Below are 25,010 nucleotides of genomic sequence, written 5' to 3'. Positions count from 1 at the left end.
TGTTCCTTGAAATCCTGCCTGAGGTCTGGGTCCGAAGATTTGCGGGGAAACAGCCTTTGCTTCATTGTTCAGTCCTCTTCTGGGTACCTGGTTCTCACTGATGCCGAGCGTAGGCAAATTCCAATAAAACCAGTCGGAGCTTATTCACGTTTCTCTGTATCAGGTCCAAGTCTATTTATTGTTTGACCTGCAGGGAAGATAATGATTACGAACTGACAAGAAGACTGTAACCCACATTGGCAGGTGGAGTATGTTGGTGCAGCTCCCCTGCGGTGGAGCTCCGAGCGTGCGGTCAGTGGAGCTCGGCCAGTTTACACTGGCAGGGAATCGGGCTGTGTTATCATCCCCCATTCTGCAGGAGTAATTCAGTAATCCAGCATTACTTGGGCATTTTTTGTGAGTTTAACAGACATTAATATTTGATTGACAACTTCAAATTGACATGTTAGAAGAAAAATGCACAAACGAAAGACATCTGCATCGAATTACAATGTCACTGTTGTAATTTTTGTCATTAATTGGTTATGAAAACCAGACTTGTAAGATAACTTCCTCAAACTTTTTTGTGTTTGTAACTTTTTCACCCTTTGGGTAAAACAAAGAAAAAGATCTTGGAGGTAGCAAGGTTCATACATATCTGTAGATGCACAACATACCGATCCTATTCTGATTTCGAAAAAAGCTGTTATTCAAATGGCTTTTCGTAGCCTTCTGCTGTCATCTGTTGTGTAGTTTTGTAGTATTGTGCTGTAAATAACAGCCCCTTGACTGAGATTGAAGTTAGTACATTGTGAGGATTTAGTTGTCTAACAGTACATGCACTTACTTTTCTCTTAATGGAAGTTAACAGACCTAAGTAGCATCGCTGTGTCATGAAGGACATTTTGTTTGAGTTTGTACCTGTAGTTAGGAACAAGCTGGTGTAAGAGGACAGGATGATAGATCATGTTTACACAGTCCCCCAAATACTACAGGTCCATCCAATCTATCTTTGTCGTACATTTTTTTGTCCAATGAGAGAACTGTTCACTGCAGAATTTCATGTTTTAGGGAATTAACATAACGATTTTCAGTGATGGAAGACTTCTGTTTTGCTAGTGTTAAAATTCCAAAGAAAAAAATTACTCATGGCAGGCACTGTGAATAGCAATTGGCATCCTAGGCCAATTTTGTAGCAGTTTTGTTTAATGCTGTTTTCTAAAACTCACCAGAGAGTTTGTGTTGTATAACAATTCGTGTTTGATGCTGTTTAAAACAATGTCATGTAGCTAGCACTAGAGAGAAGCAACATAAAAATGCAGTCCTAAGATTCAGTCACCCTCAAGCGTTGGAAAAGTCAAGAATCTGACCAGTGGAAACATGGAATATTTTACATAGCACATCACATATGACTAGGTCAAGTAGTTGCAGGAACTGGTATTACATATAAATACCTTCTGTTGCTCTTAAGTGTCTCATTGTAGATCTCAATAAAAAATAGCATAAATCTTACAGGGTGGGTTTTGCAGAGAAGCGCTGCTGGAGAACGGTGGGGTGGCTGGAGTGTGGCGGCTGGGAGCTGCTGACTTTGCTCCTGCAAAGTTGTTCTGAACATTTTCCTCTAAACTACATGGGGGAAAAAAAATAAGAAATCAACCCAAGAAACCTGGATAGAAGTATTATGTATCATACTTACCAGTGCACACAAATGTTTTGAATATGTTTATCTGTTCTTTGTAGGGTGAAGAAACTAAAGCACTGACTCTCGTCCTTCATCGTGACTCTGGCTCGCTTGGATTTAATATTATTGGTGGCCGACCATGCGTGGTATGTTAATTGTTAAAATATGTTTGCCCTTTCCAGTTGGGAAAAGCGTGTAGGTCAACACTTAGAGGAAAAATGCTGCTGACAAGCATTTGGTTCTCTTGGGATTCTTTCAGAGCAAATCTTAGATTCAGATTTGTATTGGCTGTCTATGAACTACACGGTCTTTTCTCTCACAGCGTGTTTATTCGTGCACATCATCACAGCTAGCAACACTAATATTGGTGCGGAGTCACTCCCAAAATGGTGAAACCCGTGGTATCTCTTTCTCAGACCGTACTGGTTTGAAGACGTTGCATAAGTTCAGGGCCCGCAGCTTTAGGCCCTTCACAGTTCATTAAGAAAACGTTATTTACTCTCCTTTCCACCAGAGATTCAGCAGCCCTCTGTGCAGGTGAAGGGATGTAACTTAAACAACCTACTTTTGAATTCTATGATTTCAGCAGATGTTTCCTGCACCATACACTCGCTAATGTATTTTTTCTGGATGCTTGTTGGCTGGAGCGGCTGCATATGACTTTAATTAGATCAAGGAGCGGATTATACCTTGTCCTAGTAATTTAGAAAGTATTCAGAACTACTTCTTGGCTGCACGGAAATCTGACATTAATCACCGTTTATTCCTAGTAAATTCACTTGAAAGTTATTCTTTCTTTATAGTTAAAGTTTTTCAATTTTCTGAGACATTGTTCTGCACTGGTAAAAGCTGGTGAAACAATACACAGGAATATGAAAATACCTTGTTAGGTATACGTTGTTTTTTGTGGTTTTAAGCCTCCAGAGGAAGAGCTGTGCAACTAAAAATAAAACTGCAGTGTTGTCTTATGTTTGATGTGCAAGCCGGCTGCTGTCTCACTGGATTTTACATTAAGAATAATTGTAATGACGATTAATATTGAGCTGGCCTAAGTCAGAGGAAAATTATTATCGTGCAACTCATATACCTAATGGAAGTCCATTCCTGGTTGTTTAATCTTTCAAAATGGGAGTATCGGGTGTTCTCATTAGCACAAAGTAATTCCATATTAAGACATGAATAAGAGTACTACTTTCAAATTCCGTGCACTGTGGTGTCATGGACAAGTTTTAGCTGAGGGCAAATTAGAGTTAGTTCAAGGTACAATAATGTATTTTTCTTTTCATCCTTAAAGGACAATCAAGATGGTTCATCTAGCGAAGGAATTTTTGTATCAAAAATAGTTGACACGGGGCCTGCTGCTAAGGAAGGAGGGCTGCAAATTCATGACAGGATTATTGAGGTATGCGAATACACTATCCGGTCTCTTTTAATAGTGCGAGTTCCATCTCAGGTCTTCAAATGGCATGATGTTTAGTGTGGGTTTAGGAGAAATGTACCGTGGTAAACACTGTCTAGAAGACATGTCTGTTAAAATATGCTTGACTTGATTCAGTGCTGACCTTCATGGCTTTAGGTATAGTTCTTACCTAAATATAGAAACCAGATTATGGATGGTATGTGCAAGTCCTGACTTTCTGAGGAGCTAGCATCTATCTGGTATCCCGTAGATATTTCTTTTTAAAGCTATTGGAAACTTGTAAGTTATTTAGTCAAAACCATATGTGAAATATCTGTGGTGCAAACCATGATTTTATTTTTCTTGGTTTCTAAAACCAGGTTTTGAAGAGTTAGAAAAAATTCTGCTCTGCAGTTTCTGTATGGTTTATTATAAACTTGTCTAAGTAACTCCTTTAATGTTGTTTGTAAGTTCTTATATTACTCAGATTGCAGTCTGAATTTCTTCTCATTTTGCCAAAGTCTTGACCTCAATAAAAAGTCCTTCCTGTGAAAAAGATGGTTGCTTGAAATGTTTCTCGCGATTTGCAGCGAGCAAATCTCTTTTTTTTTTTTTTTTGGGGGGGGGGGGAAGAGAAAAAGGGTAGTTTTCATGAAACAAAATGCAGCTGATTGTGAGTCAGTTCCCATTGTTTAGTATTTTACAGTTAAGAAAAAGTATTCTTCACTGTCTTATTTTTGTAGGCTGGAGAAACTTTGAGAGTCTATTGTTCAAAAAGATAAGTGCGGTGTTTGTTGCCAAGGATATCATGGAACAGCCAGTTTCTCTAAGTAATGGAATTCCATTGCTCTTATGTTTTGCAAATGAGCAATAAACAGCTGTTAAGGATTTTCTGTTGGCAGGGGACAATGTGTATTTGCTATTTTCTGTACTGTTATGGTAAATTGCATTCACAATTTAGTAAGGATATAAAATATTAATTAAGTTTCTTCATATGGGAAAGAATGGAGCCACAGTAGCAGAACTATAAAAAGATAAGAAGCTGAACCGTGAAATGGTCCAGAGTTGCTTAAACTACATATATGATGTAACATAATTGCGAAAAGGTCTGGACAATTTTGTGAGAACTATGCAATTTTGTTTGAACTGAAAATCTTCCCATAAGCGTGTACTTCCCCAAAGCACATTTGAAAAGCTGACATCCGTTTCTGAAGTAGTACACAGTCACATAAACCAAACAACTGTATGAAAACCAAAACTATGGAAAATCAAATACCCCAAAGTTAGGAAATGTCCTAGCCTCTCTGTGCGAGCCCGGTTGAGTCTCCTTGAGTGTAAGCACTGCAGCTCAGTCCGTAATTGCAGTCACAGGGCGTTTGTAGCAGTCGCCCTCGCTCGCGGCGCCGGGGACAAGGGCAGCTAACCTCCGGGGGCTCTGCAGCATCTGCTCTCTGTTGCAAGGGACCTCCCTCCTTACTGCCTTTTTTTTGTTTCCCCCCGCTTGTTTTTTTACTCCCTCCTTAACTGCTCCATTTCTCCAGAAGTTTAGCATTTGGCAACGTTAGCGCAGGCCAGGCTAAGCAACTACATACGGTTATGCTGGACGCACGCTAAGAACCTGAGAAGAACGCGGAGGAGGACAGCCTGGGTGAGCTTTCCTGCTGTGCTTCTTGGCTGCGTCTCCTCCCCGAGTGGAGTCCTGCCTATGCGAGCAGTGCTCGTGCAGGCTCCTTTCCACACTTCAGGTTGCATTTTCACGTAAGAGAAAACCCCAGAACAAAGACACTACAGCAATTTGTTGTATTTATAACACGCCAAGGGCAGCAGGAACCCATGTGTTGACGTGTGTCGACAACTCTTGTTGTGCTGACCACAAACTCATTTTCATATTCACTCTTCTCACCTCTAAATACGTACAAAAAGCTGATGAAAATTTAGCACGTTGTTTCCCAATGGTTAACTTTGGGTGCCTCCACATCAGCATCTGAGTTTGGATTGGGATTGGCCTGTTGAAGCAAGTCTCTGAATGGTTCCCAGCTAATCCAGTTGGATTCCCATTGTGGAATAGTCTCCAAATGTCCTAACTGGATTTTTTTGTTGATAAAATTAATTTATTTAATGCACCCCAGCCGCTACGGGCATCCAGTTCACAGAACTAGACTCGAGTGCTCTAATACAGAGCCCTCAAAATACATGTAGTGTGGACATCAGCTCCTGAAAGCAACTGTGTCATTCTGTGTTCTGTGCAATTTATATTTAGTGCGCTATATCTAATAATCCTAGTCTGGGTTAAGGAAAAAAGGGGATACTTCCTGCATCAAGGCATCTAAGTGAGTTTATCATGCTAATATCCAGTTATCTTAGATAATTGACATATCCTGTAAATGATCTAGATGAAAATTAGGTCATGTCCAGTGATAGCATCCTTCTAGAGGCATTTTTTTTATAACCTTCACACTGCCAAACTTTCTGTTTGGCAGTTTGGCTGAAAAATCATTTACAGATTTAGCTGTAACTGGCCAGACACAGCTGGAGAACTCAGATGGAACTTGGCAGAGAGATTAGAGCATCCTGTCGGGTCCATTTGCTTTCAAAAGCATGAAAGATGGTAAAGAAAGATGGTAACTTAACTATCTAGAACTGAATTTAGCTATCTAGAACTTCTTCGACTTGTTCATTCAGTATTAAGGCTTTGTGTATCACCAGCATGATTTTAAATAGACTCTTTCATAAAGAACTCTTATTCCAATATAAGCTGTTGAGCATAACAGCTCCAAAATGAATTCCAGCATCCATCACAGAGAATTTACAATGAAGTAAAACATTAATTATTTGATTTCCTTTTGGAAAATGTTCCTTTGCTGTGGATCTTCTGGTAGATGCATTCTGGAGCACATATAAAATAAGAGTGTCATTTCTCTTTTCAGACTGTCACAGCATTTCTAGTTAGTGAGCAGGGCTTAGGCAGTGTAAAATATAGACACATACATAGTACTGTTTAGAGCTGATAGCAAACGCATTGTTATATTGATGTTTGCTGGCAAATTCTATCCCCTGACAAATTGCTACGGAGATAAACTTTGAATTATGACAGAGATAATTTTTAAACGTATTTTCCTTATGTAATTTGGATTTGGATTTCCTGTTCTACTTCTTTTAGAAGGTTAGATGGAAAGAGGTTAATCAGGTTTAAGAATTGTCTTGAATTTTCTGTAAAAGCAGGTTTTTTGGCCCTGTGTATACCATTGGCATAAGTAATGCCACTGTGAAGTACATGTTTCTACTGCTAAATGACATACATCAAGACGAATGTTGCACGGTCTGTGCTACTCAGTCTTCAAAGCAGCATGTAACACAAATAAAGAGAAATACCCTTTTTCCCTTGTATTTTGTTTTACAGAATTGGTTAAATAACAGTGATATTTAGTGCTTCCACAGGACTATGAAGGCCATGTTATGGCTATTAACTGCTTAGTAATTTCCCCTCACTGTTTAATAATATTATCCGTATTTTGCAAATGTGTAATCTGAGGTATACAGGGAAATAACTTCCAGAACTTCTTGTCAAATTAGGGGTAAAGACTTGGATCTTGGTCTATTTGTAACTGCTCTATGTCAACCAATGCTTCTGACCTGTATCTGTTTTCAGATCTTTCACAATTACTTTAGAAGCGAGGAAGTAACGATGCTATGAGATTTTCTCTGGTTCCACTACATGTTTTTCATGCAGTTCTGTATTTACACATTCAAAGCAAGCAGCTGATCTAATGCAGTACTAGTGATTTACTGAATTATTGTCAAGATGTTCCATAGCAAATTGCTATGTTAAAAACATGCTGAAACTATTGATTTTTATGCAAAGGAATTACTGTTCTCATAGATTTCATTTTTGTCAGGGTAACAAAATGGTCCTAATTTCCTCTTTTAACAGAAGTTGGTTCAAGTCCCAGCCATGAATGCCTCCTCTACGCAGCTGCTTGGCATTTCTTAAGACAAAATTAGATTTTCAGAGTTTTTATTTTTAAGCACATCAGCCCTGAAAGATGATAAATTAAATATGGCATTCTCTTCTCACTAACTAGTAACCTTGTTTGTTTAGCTTTGGGACTGCTTAGAAAGAAGGAGGCTTTTGAAACGCTGACTGCTTGCCACCTTAAAAAGTTTTAAAGCACAATTAGGGTACTGTTGAGGTAGTATAAACTGTCACAGGTCCACTGAAACCTTGAGGATTTATGCCACCTGGGACTTGCCCGGTGTTTCATGCCGCTCGCAGGAAGGATCATTAGTTTAGGAGTTGAGAACACGTCTTAGTGCATTTGATTGATTTTCCCCAAAGCACACTCGTTTGCTACAAATTACAGGCTGCTTTTCTATTACGTGGGTTTCTTCATCACAGATTACACGTAAGAACAATGAAACTTTTTAGCAAATCTTCTCGTACTGTATACGTACAAACAAAACTTGCAATTTGCTGTGGGTTGCCTGTTCACCCCGTGGTACGCGTGCTGTTGCGGCAGAGCCGCTTTCTGCTCACGTGAGGCGGCCGGGTGGCTTTCAGCAAAATTAATTTGGTAGCTGCATTAGCAGCGTAGCCTCTGAAAAGTCAAATCAGCACCGAGAAAGTACATCAGCCACGCAGGAGCCGCAAGAGAGGGTGCGCTGGCAGGCGCGTGGCGTACCTTTCCCGGTCAGTGGCACGTAGGTGCTAAGGCAGATCTGCTGCTGAGGCGAGGAGGGCTTTAGAACTGAGTGAACGAATAAATAAATGAAGAAACATTTCACGTGGTCCGCTGGTGCGTGATGGGGTCTCGTTTTTCCACAAGACTGAGTCTCTGGGCTGAAAGGGTTCAGTGTATCGCCAGTCTGGTTTTCTTGTCAGGACGCAGTTGTCCCTGCCCGGCGCGCCCTGTTCCGCTTATCACCACTCACAGACAGCTCGCAGGAGACTTGCACAAATAATCAGTAGATAAAATTATTAACTGAACACAGCCTTCAATTTCTCATTTGGTGGTGAGCGCTTTATAAAATTACGCCGGCTTTAGTAGGATAAACCTAAGCCTATAGCTACTTGTAGGGAACTTACTGCAAGCGCTGGCTGAACTCTGGCGAGCGTGTAGGTTAAATGGAATTTTTTCATTGTCGTGAATGGAAGAGTTCAGCTCTGCAAACAAGATTTACTGTGCAGCTACATACACTTAGGAATTAATTTTCTAGAAGAAAACATTTTCAGACAGTGACTTAAAATTGGCTGTTCAAGTTCCTGCCGGGACACGCAAGCGCATTAGAGTATTTGAGGAGAGGGAACACGACGGGGCAGTGAGTGCAGCTATAGCAGAGTCAGCTTTTTTTAGTTTATACTCCTAGAAAACCTTCTAAGCCCTTTGTCCCTATCTGTTAATGGTATCTTACAAAGCAGCATCGTGCCTGTGCTAAAACATTGATCCCACAGCTTGGTCAAAAGGGACTAATAATAACCTTAAGAGGAAAATGTAAATGAAAACATGCAGCCTTGGTTATCACTGTGTTTTTTCCTCTCATAAATCTATTTGCCTGATTTCATACCAGCGCTACAGTCTGCACTGTGGCAGGGAGGTAGGGAAGCAAGGGAATGAGCCAGACAGCAAAAAGAGAATGAACCAAAGAGGTACAACAGGATTTTTACACTAAATACCGTACTATTGTCCTTCCCACAAACAAAAAAGAGAAATAAGTTGGATGGGATGAAAACAGAAGTGTTGCAAACAAAGCAAGCAATGTTCTTTCTAGTATTATGGTCCTACAGTCTGCCTGATAAGTAGACTGCAGAGCTCAAGTTATAAGCACATTTCATGCTGCAACTTTGGAAAAGGTTGTGCATGAGTTCTCCTCAAATTTCTGCACCCTCTTATCCTTTCTTCTTTTTAGTAGAAGTCCACAGCATGTTGACCCTAAGCATAATGTGGGCATTTTGAATACGTGGAAGATTAGAATATTGCTCTCAAGGGCATGCTGAATGAAAAAAAGGTAATTAAATTATCCAGAAAAGCTCTCTAAGCTCAGGGATAGATCCCTTATGTGTAACACTTCTTAAATTAATAGGATTATGGCGCCCGTGTCCCTTCTGCCCCTGCATACACTCCTCTACCCTGCATTTCCCTCTGCTCTTGCTTTCCTTGAAAACAACCCGGTATCAGTCTTTAGTGAATGTAAAATCTGTCCTATAAAACCTTTAGTGCTCTTGAGATGGGGGCATGGCAACTGTGCAAAAATCAGAGAAAATAATTGCCACTACTGGAATTAGGAGGGATACTGTTTTTTTCTTGAAAGGTGCTGTAGTTATATTTGTGAAAGAGCTTCCCCTAGAGCAGCACAAATCTTTAGCTCGACCCAGAAGACAAGTGCTGCCGGGGTGTCCGAGGCACCCCGGGGGCACGCGGGGACCTCTCGTGCAGCTCTGCCCTGCTCACGCTGATTTGGGGGTAAACCGTTTAACTGTAGGGTTTTGTCCTTGTTCCTCACATATATGCAGCCATTCCGGTTTTAAACAAGCTACTTAGAAGTTAATTGGACACAGGGGATAAACCTAGCGCCTGTTGTTGGAATCAGTCATGTCTGGAGGCTCTTCCAGCGGTGGGTCTTCTCCGAGCCCCAGGAGATGGCCCCTGCGCCTACCTGCCGGCGGTTCCCAGGGCTGCTCGGCTTTCTCCAATATTTGTTTTCTCTGCAACTTTGCTGCTGCGCTTTGGCACTTCCTCGCTTCATCAGCATTTTCTCCTGCCAGCCCCATTCCCCTTTTTTCCCCTCTGGAAATAACCTACGATCCCTGTTCCTCTCACGTGCTGCTCTCTACAGATGGCCGTGCCCCATGGAAACCCTTTGACAGCCCTGCTACGGGGAGGTGGCCGCGGGGCGGGGAAGCCCGGCTGCTCTGCACTTGGGGCAGGCTGGGGTGTAGCATCCACAGTCCCTGCAGAGGAGTTAAATAACATTGTTCGTGTTTGTGTTGGAAATGCACGGTCAGAAGGGAGATTGCTCTTGAGAAAAAGGAGAAGCAATTGTGAGGAATATATACTTTCCAGGTCAGATTCTCTTGTATCAAACTTGTCGTGACTACAGGGATGGAAAAAGTGGGAGAAAAATTCTGTTGATAGGATACCATTTTATAACTCTTCAAAAAAAAAAAAAAAAACAAAAAAAAACCAGTGAAACTGTCACAGATCATATAGCATATACCCTGCCCCCAAAATTGCTTCTCCTCTTTGGTGTGGTTATTAGCTTGTTTGGTACCACGAGGAACAGGACTTGGAAAGGAAATGCAAACCGCTTTGATAATTTCCAGGCCTGTCAAATCTCACATTAAGCAAGAGACTCACTCAGTTGACTCATGTACTGCCTGATCACATAGCTTGTGAAATAACTCAGCCATTCTCCCTCAGCTGTGTTTATGATTTTCCGGTAAACCCATCCATGCTAATTATCTTGATAAAACAGCCGTCGGTCGGTGCCTAGCCTGCCCTTGGCCAGCCTGTTCAGTGCCGAGGCAAACAGGGGTCGTTCCCTCCTTCGGGCATTGGAACAGGCTGCCCAGAGAGGTGGTGGAGTCCCCATCCCTGGAGGTGTTCAAAAAATGGGTGGATGTGGCACTTTGGGGCATGGTTTAGTGGGCATGGTGGTGTTGGGTTGATGGTTGGCCTGATGATCTTAGAGGTCCTTTCCAACCTTAATGATTCCTAGTTTTTACTTTCATTAAAAAATAATCCAGCCACCAAGCCAGGAAACATGAAATTCTTGCTCTACCCTTAACTGGTTTAGTGGTGGAGTTGGTAGTGTTGGGTTAATGGTTGGACTGGATGATCTTAAAGGCCTTTTCCAACCTAAACAGTTCTGTGATTCGAGTGGCATGGTGGGACGGCTGTCCCGCACCAGCGGACAAGGCTGGCATGTCACCTCCTGGGCTACAGGAGCAGTCGTGATGCTGCAGATCAACCCATAGCTGTGACACACGCCTTGAAGAGAGAACAGAAACCACCTGAGAGATCTAGGGTTTGGTGTTAGGAGTTATTACTCTTTCAAAGTAGTGAAAAATAGCTCTTTCATATTCTCTGTAGCTAAGCAGAAAGAAATGTGTCAAGACTCCAACAAACAAATACTTTTGTAAAAGGATGCATATAGAGCGTATAACAATGGGACAATTTAATCTTCTTTTCACATGTGGTACAGTTCCTTGCATTTTAAATCATCTCCTGTTCAGTTTTCCACATTTGAAGCCAAAGCATTATGATGAACTGTTAGATTTTATTTTTAGATTTTTTTTGAGTGCGCTGAGTCTTTTTAGAGAAAACACATAGAATGTCCTATCAACTGTTTTCACACATTTTGTTTGTATCATCATAATTGGGCAATCAGACACAATCATCCTTAATTTAGTACATATGCAGTACATTACCATGTCAATTGTACTAAAAGATATGCATAAAGTAAGTGCAAATTAGCTGACAAAAAAAGCAAGCTCAGACCATTGCTATTCGAAGTGCACTTGAGTCGGATTTGCATAACTTTTCATTTGGAATTAAAAATGGAATTTGTCCAGCAAATGTGAAAAGTACTGAATGTGTGAGGGTGACCAAATCTTCCTGGGGATCCTGATCCTACAACTCCAACCTTGTTTATTCTGGTAGTGGGATTTTCTTCAGAGCAAGACCATGGCATGCAGACCTGCTTGCCACCAGTGCCTTACTTGTGCTTCTACTTACTTCTATGTTTCCTTTTGTTCCACACACAAAATATGGAAACTGAACTGAAATCCTGGAATCTGTTCTAGTAAGAAATGTAATGCAAAGCCACTTCTGATTAGCGATATTTGTAGCTTTTAGGTCAAATAGAGTCTTACTGCTTGGTAGCAAACAAAAATATATTCCAATATGGGGTATGGGGTTTTGTTTTGTTTCCTTTTTCAAAATTGTTAAATGTTAGTTTATGATAAGACATGAGAAACATTACAAACAGGAAAACGTGGAAGATGAGGGTACTTGATTAGAAGTTGATCAAATTTATTATATCAAATTGCATAGCAGTAATGGCATTAGATTCATATTCTCTCTCACACATAAGGCTTTTTCCTTTGCCTAATTAGTTTATTCTGTACACCATGAAAAATCAGAAGCCATTCACTATTAACTGCAGTTCTCTGCTTTAAACACCAAGAGGTGACAACTTATCAGCACTGTGAAATTAATTCCAACATTGTTGACTGCTTCTCCACTTTATGCATGATGTTTTGATATATTTTAAAACAGTGTAACTTTACTATTTTACGTTTCGCTACAAAGTGCAACTACAGGACTTGTAAAGTTTTTAGACTTTTATAAATACAAACGGTGCCGGGCTGAAAATAATGGTAGTTGAGAATTTTTTGCTTCAGTGCTGGGGCTTTTAAATGACTGAAGTATTTAAGTTGTTGCTTTTAAGACTTTATTACGCATTTTAGCATCCAGAGTAAGTTTAAAGTAGACTTGGTAGTGTAGGTTAATGGTTGGACTGGATGATCTTAAACGTCTTTTCCAACCTAAACAATTCTATGATTCTGTTCTATGATTCTCTATTATGTTAGTTTTCTTATAATGGTGTAGCATTTCTAGAAAGTTTCTATCTGTAAAGTCTTATATCTGTAAAGGGAATTTACCTCGGAAAGTGAATTTGGGCCTTAAAGACTGGGTGGAGGAATAATACTTCAAAAAAAGAAAGTTGAGAATTTGTTATGAGTGGAAGGAGGAGTGGCATAAACCGGATCACTGGATGGTAGAGACACATCCCATCCCTGTGTACATGGCAGGAGACATCCCTGTTGTGAAGGACTGGGCGATTACTGTGCTCTGCACCACGCAATTCCCAAATAGCACAAGCATCTTGAATGCCTAATTTAAGTTGCAGATAAGGTGTAACGTGCCTCAGTTGTGTGAGGCAGGTGGAAGAAGGTCAGAATTGGAAAGCAGTATCTTCTGATGGTGCAAGCCCCTTCTTAATAGTCTACTGGAGCCTGGTGTTAAAATAATCTTCAAAAAGATATCATTAATTTATATAGTGTCTATTTTAGCACTTGACCTATGGATCTCAGGACAAGTATGCACTGTAGCAGGCTCTTCTTCTATACCCTTTTACACGGACACAGTTACCATCCATAACCCCAGTATAGTATCCACAGCTTACTTATATGGTCCATTTACCAGCAGTACAGAATTCATCCTGTGTAAACTGGGATTAGATGACATATGAAGAGTCATGACCGGTCTCTTTTTAGTGTAATGAATTTTATCTGGAAGTACTTGCCTTTATTCTTTATTTTTTGCCATCATCCAGGTAACTGAATCGCACAAAAGTGTGCAACACTGAAAGCAAGTAAGAGCTTTGGTGATCCAGCTTGGCTCAGGATCCGATTTAATTCATGCACAGATTCTCAAAGACGTGAGCCACAGGTGCTCAGTCCTGTAAAGTATCGCAAGGATATTGGTAGTTTTGAAATCCCATCTTCAAGTTTAACAAATAGGATAAAATCATTAAATGTTTCACAGGATCACCAAATGGCCGAGGTTGGAGAGGACCTCTGGAGATCATCCAGTCCAACCCCCTTGCTCACAGCAGGGACAACTAAAGCCTGTAGCCCAGGGCCACATTTCTTCCTTGGGTAAATAAAAGCATATTCCTGTTGTCCATGTGAATAGTCCTTTTGGGCCATGGGCTTGAGCAGGAATTTGAGCTGAAAACTAGTAAATATTTTTTATATATTTTTATATATATTTTTGTATATATGTATATATGGTTGGTTGGATGAATGTGGGAAAGAAACCAGCAACAGGAAGGGAGAGTGAAAATGTTTCCTGAATCATTTGAGGGGAGAAAAAAAGAAAGAAGAACTTTTTAGTGCTATTTTTCCCTCCTCCTCTCTCAGTTCTGCAGGCTTCTCAGCTCAGGAAGATTTAGTTTATTTCTTAAAAGGTCTTGCTTATAAAGCAGACCTTTTTCTGGCTCTGGCCAGCTCTAATAAAAATTAGCAGTAACTTTAGCAGCTGCCATACCACATGACTGCTTGGAATTGCATAACTTCTTTTTCCTCCTAAAGAAACACACAAAGAGATCATCTGATCTCCACCCTTGCAACGTTCTCTGAAGTGTATTTCTCTAACTTAATTTCCAAACAAAAATCTTTTTCTTCTTTCTTTTGACAGTCCTCTCTTTTTAAGACCAAAATCTGACTGTAAATAGTAAGGGGCTCTAGGCAGAGCTTTCATGAGTTACGCGAATAGGGCGATTATCTTTATTTTTTTCAAAATCTATTACTGTTTATCAATAAGAAGTCATGTCATGGACAACACATAACATTTAAGATAATCAAAGAAATATTTTGTTGCTGAAATTGTGGGGGTTTTAGGGCTTATGTAATATTTCTGAGTATCCTTTTGGATGGAAAGATGTTGTGGTTTGACAAGGAGAAGGTCATGGTGAGAAAGAAGAGGCTCCTATGGCCGTACCGCACTAAACTGAACGCAGACTTGGCTCAGACCAGGTCCCATTTCATTCACTGGAAATCCTAGAGTACCTAACCTGAGCTGCAAACACAGAGCAGTTGGAAATTTAAATTATTCCTCCTGTGTGGCATGTGGAGATGCACCATTGTTTTCTGGCTAATTGTTTTTCCCTCTAGCAAGAAAGGAATTTTTTTTCTTTCCCTAACTGCTGAGTCTGTACAGCAGCACAATACCGCTGATGCAGAGTAAGTACTACTTAGTGTAAAAGACAAAGGTGGGATTGATCTGTAAGCAGATGGCATGTTGTTCTACGTGAAGATGCGGTCTAACCTGTTGAATTAAATATGGCTAAGGGCATGGCTTTAAACCGGAGCCACCGGGAACCCTGCGCAAAACAACCTGCCTGCTGGCCAGGGCGGCTGCCGGGCAGACACCGGTGCACTTACCTTCCATTTTTAACAATTACCTCTTTTACCACAGTTCTCACACAAACTTTTAAGCCCTTTTTTTTTTTTTTTTTAATAAATGTTTGATGAACTTAGGTAGTTGTATAAATCTGTACTATGTATGGAAGTTCATAATCATTTGCTGAAACCTAGGAACAAATAACCCCTTTCTGTACAGTGCTTTTTTCTGATAGAAATTTCTTGCAAAGAAAAAAAAATAATCTTTGTTTAATGAGGGGACCCCGCTGACTGTATATTTATTTATGTCTCCCTTGTAGTTAATTCAGAATCAAGGCTAATAATATTATCTTGTAAATTGTAAAAAAATCTCACATCTATAGTTAGGAAGAGTTCTTAATCATTCAGTGTTCTGTGAAAAAAAGGTGTATCCAACTCTTTAACGCTTAGTTCATCCCAAATCCGAACAAACGAAAGCCAGGTAATGGTAGCATCATAGAATACGAAATGTGTGCAAACATCCTCGTTATTTCTAGCAACAAGAAGGCCCTGGGAGCTGCACTTCAAGGGCACTGTCACCGGCTGGCACAGACTAGATGCCCTTCTTGCTGGAGTTGAGGCGGTTGTCTTAACCACAGGCTTGCAATAAAATTTGCATTTATGTAATTTTCACTTTTGCATTTTCCCATTTTCTCTGCTAGCAATACTTTCCTTTCCCTGCTAGTTTGTCAAGAAGCCCTAGCTCTCATTTCAGAGTACAAGTTTTGGCACCTTTTACGCTGTAGACTGGAGAAAAGCTGGCCTCTCGCAGCCCGCCTTTAGCAGTGGTAAGCAGCAAACAATTTGGAGCATAACGCAATGAACTGTCTTCAGATGCAGTGACAGTTCATAAGTGTCCTGCTAGCAGCTCTTGTTTTAATTTAAAAGTTCACACAGCCAACTTTCTGATTCCTTCCTGTACTTGAAGAAGCCAGTGCATACCGATGCTTTCTTTTTTTTAATATAACCTCTCATTGTTTTCCCTTCATTTTGGCCTCCCTCTTTCCTCTTAAGAGCTTTGTAGGCAAAGTTTCCTTTGCAGCAGGGGAATTGCTGACTGTTTCTATTGCAAACCTTTCTCTAGCAGCTAGAACCTTTTCCTTCAGTTTTAGCCAGTTTTACTCCCTGCTGCTAATTAAAATGTTCTCTTTCTCTCCCAAGTTCAGCAAAAAGCAAGTTTGTTTGCCCTCTTTGTGGCTTTCTCATTGCAGAAGGCATTTGCAGACTTGCAGAGCGGCTGACTGTAGCAGCAAGTAATAAACACAGGAATGAGCAAGGGTGTCAAAGAGAGCAAAAGATAATATATTAGCCTCTTGCCGGGTCCAGCAACTCTCCAAGCTTTATAGACTTTGATGAACTTTGATGAACTTAGGTAGTTGTATAAATCTGTACTATGTATGGAAGTTCATAATCATTTGCTGAAACCTAGGAACAAATAACCCCTTTCTGTACAGTGCGTTTTTCTGATAGAAATTTCTTGCAAAGAAAAAAAAATAAGGCTACTTTCGCTGGGCTGACGCTGTGCATTTCAGTCACTTTTCCCAGCTCGCCTTCCCCAGACGCTCTGCTGTGGTTCTTTGTTAGACACCCGAACTCATTAGGTTAATGAGAAACATTTTGGTAATGTCTCTCAGGCAGAAATAGGGAGGAGTTAGGGCGTTGAGGAGATGCTGTGAAGTTTCTTTTGGGATGAAATGAATTTCATGCATAAGCTGAGCAATCCGGGAAAGTAGCATGCCTGAAGCCTCCAGATTTGAGATGCACTGCTAGTCTCCTGCTTAGACTTCATGCTTGCTTTTGAGTACTGTGTTGTAATTTCAATAGATTTATAGAACAAAAGCACCCAAACCCCACAGTCGGAACTAAGATGATACACTTGTCACTAACTCTGTCCCTTTTATCCCGAATAATAACTTACCCTAAAAATAATTTGCTTTCCATTGGTTTATGCCATAGCCTGAGGGTCTGTTCAGTATGAACAAGGATTGCAGAGTCTGGCCCTTACTACTTGTTTGTGTCTGATTGCAACCATTTAATTCCCCTCCTTCAGAAAACCTTTGAAAAAAATCTAAGCCCAAAAGCTTTTAACTGCTTAGAAAGTGTTTTCCTGCAGTTTCAGGAAGAAATGCAATTATCATGGCTGCTTAATTAAAGTGAGTTGTCAATGAAGCGATAAACCATGGTAGAATTTACTTATCTTTGTAGAAGAATGCAAATTAAGGCTATAAATGGAGGTCTTGGGAAAGGTCTTCACCGCTTTTTGCCACCAGACTAATAATCACACCAAGTCATTCATATTCTCAGGCAATCAGATGTTGTACATCATCTTTTGCAGGGAAAAAAAGGACTACGGAAATAAGTGTATCAGTCAAAACATGCTAAAAGAATAAATGTCTTTATATATATCCTTGATGTGTTTGTTAATCAATGAGTTATTAACTGCAAACCGCAAGATTCCAAACCATGCAAACCCCTTCTCAAAGGAAATTGTCTTTCAGTAAGCGAGTAGCCAAGGATAGTAGGACAGTATTTTAAAAGCTGCTAAAAATGGAAAACCAAATCCTGACCTGAAGTAATGAGCGTAGTGTCCAACTAATTTGATATCTGCTAGGGCAGAAATCTTGGCTAGCTGAAGTCAGAGGTGAGGATTTCACTAAGTGAGTTTATGAGAACTGATGGCCACATTTGTAAAATCTTTTCTAATGATAAAAAGTAAATTTAGAACTAGTTATTGTAACTGTTATTGTAAGTTCCATGCAAGCCTATAGTATGATCTGTATGTGAACAGGAATCCCTACTGCAGGGGAGAAAAAGCCTGACCAAGTAGAACATGTATGGTAATGCTTAAGTATGGAATTTGTTTTAATAAAGCCAAAAGGACGACTCATCTGCTTGAAGTGAAGCATATGCATTGGAATAAGAAAAACTGGGGTGTCTTAGGTACTACTCGTGAGCATCAATCTGTAAGCACATGGAAATAATCCACAAATGGTATATCCACTGATCTATGAAAGACACAAATTCATTTTACATTTCCTTCAGGTATGTAAAACCTTAACTAGTCACTGAAGAATCCAAATTGTGGTATTTGACACCTGAGAAGAATTTTATGGAAAACAATGACAGATTTTTAGTTCAGCCTCCCACTTCATAACAACCCAGTTGTTGTAAACTGCTCGACTTCTACTTTCTTCAGTTTGTAATGTCCAGATTACTAGCTGCTTTTATTCTCTTGACAAACTAGATTTTTGACACAAGATAGTGAACCACCGTATATTATGTTACTACAGAGTACTCCATATTTTCTTTTTAACAAAATTAAATGCAACATTAGCTTTCTGTTTGAAAATGAAAAATGTTGGGGTTTTTTTTTCCCCTTTCAGAATATTCCATTATTTTTGTTACAGTGCACTCATTTTCTATTCCTTATTTTAAATTTCAGTTTCTACCATTAATCACAGAGTAGATACAGGCTTGGAACCTGGAATAATGACTTTGCAACTGGAACACATTGACTTCTACCACTCCTCGTGATTTAGAGAGACATCATACTTTGCATTATTGTCAAGCGTCCAAGTTATTTAAAATTACTTCTCTTCTCTGAATGTAAATTTTTTTTGTGTCATGATGTAACTGAATTTATTCTATAAAAGTTTATAGTTCAGCTCCAGCATTAAAAATTTCCTTTTGGTTGGATTTTGTACAATTCAACAAATTCTAGATCAAGGTCAATTCTAAAGCTGCAGTTTATTATTACTGTTGTTCTCTCCCAGCCATTACTTCGTCTATCATTTAAATAGCCTTTGGATTAAAGTATACTATTATATCAAAACACATAGCTTTTTAGTCATTAAGAGCGCTAAGTGTATCTCTGAATCACAAATGGGCCTGATTTTTGTTTTGCTTTATCCTTTGCTATGGCAGACAGAGGATTTCCTACCCTTGTTTGTGAAAAGAAAGCTGGGGCTGTAGTTAGAAAGGAAAGCATAAAACTGATTGCTTGATGGTTTAATGTTACAGACCACCTACTCTGAGAAGGCTGAGAGTTTGAGTCAAACTGAAATTCTAAAGAGGGAAAAAGCTATAGACCAGCAACAAACAAATAGGTAAAACTTAGCGGAAAAGTAGAGGAGCAATAAAATATTATTCCATTTTGTTAGGAGTTTGGTACTTGGAATAGCTTTACGTGTAAGAAAATAGAAAGCAAAAGAAGAAGCCACTTAGGGGAAAGACAGTAGACAGGCATTTTAAATCCTTCCTAGGCAGACCTAATATAATTTTATACACTTAAACAACTTGTTACAAAAGCTGTGTGTATTCAGGTGATGTTTTACGTAATTCCTTTTTTGTACAGTCAAAAGGAGAAAACTATAAGTAAACATATAAGGAAGGGAAAGAAAATAAAACTTGCACATCTCCAGAAGAGGCTTTTTTAGAAAGGAAAGCACAAGGCAAGACTTTTTTTTTTTTAAGTTCTTTTGGAACCTCAACAAGCAATTGCTCTGGAAAGTATTTATTTTGGATAAAATCTGGAAGTTGGCAACAAAGAATAGATGATCTTTCACTGCCCTGCATGCAATTTAAAAAAACATGTTTCTAATCCTCCCTGTAAAACTTGAAAACACATCTTCAATTTAAGTCTAGAAGTCAGGTGTGCACTAAAAGTAATAAAAGTTATTTATAGGAAGTGCTATGATAGTATTAAACAAGTATGGAGAGATTAACAAAAAATGGAAAAAAATCAATGCAAAGGTGTGAGAATTGGGATTTTTAGGCTGAAGACATCAATGTAAACATGTAAGGAGTTAGGCTAATACACGTAAAGACAAGTACTGCAAGTCAGTCAGTGGTCAAATATCTGATAAAAGTGAACATTTTCACAGGTACCATTGTTACAGACAAATTAGTGAAAGGCAGCTATGTGCTGTTGAAAGGAATGAAGTGGAATTTAAAATTCACTTTCAGCTGAAATATTTACCTAACTATTTACAATCACACTTAAATAAATCAGTTTACTTTGGGGTATTGTGCAGTACATTATATATATATATATGATTAATTCCCCTGCATGGTCATCCTTTAACTTTTTTGTTGTCTGTGGGGATTTTGAACAGTAACAGAGGAATTTTCTCAAAATAGGAGAGTCTGATTGCAAAACCACAGATTGTTATGGACTACTGAACTCAAAGCAGCGCTTTACCACAATTAGTTTAGGGCATTTAGTGTAAGTGAAAGAACTTTACATGATAAAGAAATTAAAAGACGCTGTGAACTGAAGTTTAAGTTTCCTCAGAATATTTTCCAGAGACAAGGGCTCCACATCACTGCTATTTGTCTGGCTGTGCAGCTTCCCTGATGATAACATTGTATAGGAATTCACACAGAGGGGGCTAAAACCTTTTATTCCCGAACGCATTTATCTTAGCCTCAGTCACTTGGGAATCCAGCAGCACAAGTGCACGAGGCCAAGTAGATACATCCTTGTTGTGTAAGAAGCCAGTTCCTATGCTGCAAGTCAGCCCGAAGCAAGAGAGTCTCCTTGCGTCGGAAACCCCGAGAGGGATGTCATTTTTGGTTGAGATCTCTTCTTTTGGGGCGAGCCTGAATCGATCTATTGTTTCATGGGAGAACAGCTGCAGGGGACATGAGGGAAGCTTGAAGGAGAAGGGAAAAGCTTCTTCTGCAGGATAGAGCGGAGGGTTTTCTTGGTAAACACAGCTGTTCCTGTAGTGGCTGTTTTCCACCGATATAATGGGTTATTAGCCTGTCAGGGCCCATAGGTTCAGTGAAGCAAAGATGCCCGATTTTCACCGGTGCCAGGGCAAGCTTTCTCACTTCACACACTGAAACCGAAGTAAAATTTCAGTTATAAATCGAAAAGGCCCTTTTGCACCCCTAGCAGTAGAGGAAGAATTTCGCATTAGCAGCTGCCAGGCTGCTGCGAAGGCTGACCCTAACCTTCCTTTGCAGGTGGGGACTGTTATTGTTTCAAATGCCCCTTTCGGAGACCTCTTTCCCAGAGCCCTGGCATGTGGAAAGACACTGGAAACTGTTTTGAATCCTTGCAACAGGTGGTTAGAGTCAAACTGCACTACATAAAAGTTGTAGTCTTTCCAAGATTTCCATTTTAGCTGCGTGAATCATTTAGCTAGATAGGAGTTTCAGTAAGTTGCGCTCATAATTTTCATGCGCTTTTTGTAATAAGCAGTCAGGGCAGGTGTTACTTTTGTTCTTTCTGCTTCAGAATGCACGTGAGCAAACAAACGTCTAATCTAATATGCAGTAGCAGCACAATAGCTTATGCTTTAAAGTATTTTTGTTCAAGCCCATAGACAAAAGTTCTTTCCACTTTAAAGGTGTTCGGCTTGCACTTACGCAACTAAAGGATTCCTAATGCTAGAGCTGGATGAGCCATCATGTCACACAGCTAGGTACAGTACTAAATTCTGTTATCCAGGTCTTACGTGAACTTTCTTACATTTGCTTTGAATCAGTATCAGTTTCTTTCACAGCCTGATGGGATACTGTATGATTTTCTGAGGTCTGCTCCCATGTCTGGTGCCTTTATTATTCCTTTGGATGGGACCAGATTTGGGCCCCAAGACCCAGTAAAAGCACAGCCGTTGCATAAAAAGTGGACTAAGGATGCCTCTCGGCTCTGCAGCATCAGAATGGTCTGGGGCATTTCCATTCCTGGTTCTTAAGTATAACAAATAAAACATCAGAAATTGTCACATGTGAAGGTTTTGTGGCTATTATTTGCGGTGTCCACTGTCAGTTCTGAAACCTGTAGAGCCCAAGCCTGAAATCCTTATCAAAAAGGAGTTGTATCAATAAGTAATAGTTCACATAGTGGCGCCTTCATAGCGATATTGTCAGCTCCTACAGATTTTCTTTGCTGCAGTCAGAGACTATTTTTTCCTGTGGTAGGAGGTAGCAGGCCTAAGGAAAATCATCAAACACTGGTAATAAGAACCTACTAAAATTAATTTTGTGTTACTACTACCAGTACCAAATGGAGAAGTTAGCTGAGTGGCATGAATGGAACAGAACAGACTTTAGCAACAGAAGGTAAATAATGCAGTGTTTTACAGAAGCATCAAATATTTGACAGTTTTACAACTGGCTTGTTATTTCCAACAACTGTTGTGTTAGGATAAAGAGCATTTGCTCTTTCCATTTCTGGCTTTCTCACATCCTCGGAACAGCTCATGCCTGGAGGATGTGCTAAGAAACTGCGGCTTTGTATTAATTCCACTTGGGCATTTGAAAGGTTATTTACTTACTCAGCTATCACGGTAGAACCCAAAGGTTTTTATTTAAGCAGCTCACCAGAAACAAAATGAGGCTGCCCATTAAGGTAGGGTCTCATATTGGCTTCAGTGGGCTTATTTCACACATCATCATCAGACAGGACTAATTTTTTGTGCTCGCACTGGAGAGGGTAGGTACCTTCTGCCCAACTGAACCTCTAACCCACGGTTTAAAAGTTACATGAGATCCAAGGCTGTGGGTCTTCTTTTATTATTATTACTCTAACAGTGCCTGGGGACCGTCACAGAAATTGAATCCCCATTGACGATAGCGCCTGTCTCAGAAAATGTGCAGTATGAATACTCAAAAATGTACAGAAGGATGAAGTCAAGAGGGGTTGCATCAGCATCGTCATCAGGGAACCGAGGCACGGAAGCTTAATAGACCCAACTTTGTGGCTAAGGCAGGCGTGGAACCCAGCCTTTTCATCCATCCAGTTACTCAGCCACAAAGGCAGCCTGCTGCCCTGGAGGGCTGAATAAACCCAGGCAATTATAATCCTCAGCTCCAGGTGCCTTTGTCTAGACTAAGATTTAGATAGATAATACTAAAAATTTAATATATGACACATTTGAAAGAGGGGTTGGCAGGGCACTGCATATATTAATACTGAACTAGTCAAGGGAAAGATTAGGGAAGCATCACTTTTAATGTGACCAACTGAGCCTATATTAAAGTATATACCATGCCTACACTAGATTTTTTTGGTCATGCTTGAACAGACTAGCTAACCAGTTCTAATGGAGCTGAAGTCAGTGGAGTTATGGCAGCAGCATAGTGATAGAAAAGTGATCAGATAGAAAATTAGGCAAAGTTTTACTTCTTTGATGAACAACAAAATACTCTGTGGGATTTTACTAATCCTTAAAATATAAATCAGTTACCTTGAGACTAAGAAAATCATGGGAAGTCTGAGACAAAATAGGAATATTTTCTGAAAAGTCCTGAAAACAAATACGTAAATTGTTAAAAAGCTTCTGAAGCCGTAGCTACAACACCTGCAGTTATATACCTTGTAAACAAGCTATACATACGCTTTCATGATGAACAGGAAGCACCCATAGTAATGGTAACAGCTGCTTAAAATTCCAATTTTAATAAAAATTGTTTTATCCATGAATTCTGTATTCAACTACAGCTTGCTGTATTTGACTATTTCTAACAACATTTAATAATAGTCCTTTAAAAAAAAAAAAAAGAGCAAAATGTGAATGAGTTTCTAGATAGAGAAAGCATTTATTCTTCGTGTACCTAAGACTCCCAGAGGGAGATTTGGGTGTTCAAGGAATGTGGGGTGGGGTAGACCGTGGCTTCCCTTCAGCCCACAATATTAGATTAACCCCGAATTACTGTTTCTGCTGCCATTTTTAGTGATTTGGTATCAGCAGCTACAGACTCTTCTGAGATAAGACAAGGGCACGTGAGCTCTGCAGGGTTCTCATTCTGGTGCAGGACTATATCAGTCTGGCAGCTGTTGCTTTGATTGAAAAGGTATGCTGACAGTTCAGGGCAAGCTTCAACAAATGGCACCGGCTTCTGAAAAACGTAATTCTAACAGAACTGCCCCCAAAAGACTGTTTAAGGATTTCAGTGTTGTTATGCCTGACATTTGTGTTGAAACCTGAGTTTTTACAGTGTGAAATGAAATAACATCAAAATGTTTTCAGAAAATATATTTGGGGATGTATAATAAACACTAAACCATTACCCAGTAAGGACCTGTTGACATACGTAATCTGTAGCACTGACACATCATTGCTGGTTTTAACCAAAGATACTGCAGTTACTGAGTATGTATTATTTATACTGGAGAAGATGGCTTGCAGAAGATGATAGCTAAAATGCGGATGACCGAGACCTGAGGCTCATAACTCGCCCCCACATTCTGGGACACTAATGCTGGTTCTGGAAAGCAGAAACCAGCTGAGAAATTGAGATCCAGACCAGACGTTCCTGACAAGTCTGGGAGTCATTAAATCAAAGTGTAACTCTCAGACCGTCTCAGTGCTGTACACATAATAGTGATTTTCAAACTCGGAAGAAACCGCTATTTCAGATAACGTTTCCCATGGGCCATATTCTCCATTACCTTGTCCCTTATGTGGTCATTTTATTTAATGTGGAAAGCATGTACAACGCTATTGTTCTCACGGATAGTGTTTTACACTCACTGTAATTTAAATACGACTGCACCGGCTTGGAGGGAAAGAGACCCAGTGTAGCTAGAAATTTTGTGCAGGGAAGAGATGCTCTTTGATTTCCTGCCTTCTGCCCGGGGATGCTCTGCTCACCTCACCTTCTCATCTCCCCACGAAAACCCCATGATTCAGACTCATGCTGTTTTGCAACACAGGAAAAACATTGTTAAACAGCGTTTTGACTTGTGTCACTAACTAGAAAACCTGGGAGCTGACTCGTAGTAGCACTGCTGGAGTTAGACATCGTATCTTTAAAGACCTGTATATACAGTAAGTTTAAACTATAAGGACTTATTACCATTCCTTCGTGATAGCAGGAGGTGCCATCCTAATCAGGGGCAGATAGCCACATCTTTCATTTCACTTGGCATTTTTGAAAATATGTTTGCCATTTTTGGTTTCTGTTGTGCTGGTTACAGGTAGCAACCTCAGAGCCACCTCTGGGCGGGTTTACCTGTCGCGTGGCCTGCTGCTGGGAGAGCCTTGGGGCTGGCT

General features: G+C 40.0%; 1 protein-coding gene across 2 annotated transcripts in view; it reads left to right on the top strand.

Moving 5' to 3' along the window:
• Positions 1–25,010, top strand: part of PDZRN3 (PDZ domain containing ring finger 3) — a 150,718-nt gene that overhangs the window by 5,438 nt on the left and 120,270 nt on the right. Inside the window, exons 2-3 of one of the 2 annotated variants that reach the window (XM_075714041.1) lie at positions 1,720–1,806; positions 2,955–3,062. In XM_075714041.1, the coding sequence (XP_075570156.1) occupies positions 1,720–1,806; positions 2,955–3,062 (195 nt within the window). The remainder of the gene's footprint in view (positions 1–1,719; positions 1,807–2,954; positions 3,063–25,010) is intronic. The other variant, XM_075714042.1, reaches the window with a different exon arrangement.

The sequence above is a fragment of the Pelecanus crispus genome, chromosome 7 (genome assembly GCF_030463565.1).
Source record: "Pelecanus crispus isolate bPelCri1 chromosome 7, bPelCri1.pri, whole genome shotgun sequence".
In the NCBI taxonomy this organism is placed as follows: domain Eukaryota; kingdom Metazoa; phylum Chordata; class Aves; order Pelecaniformes; family Pelecanidae; genus Pelecanus; species Pelecanus crispus.
This window is presented reverse-complemented; position numbering and strand designations above follow the sequence as displayed.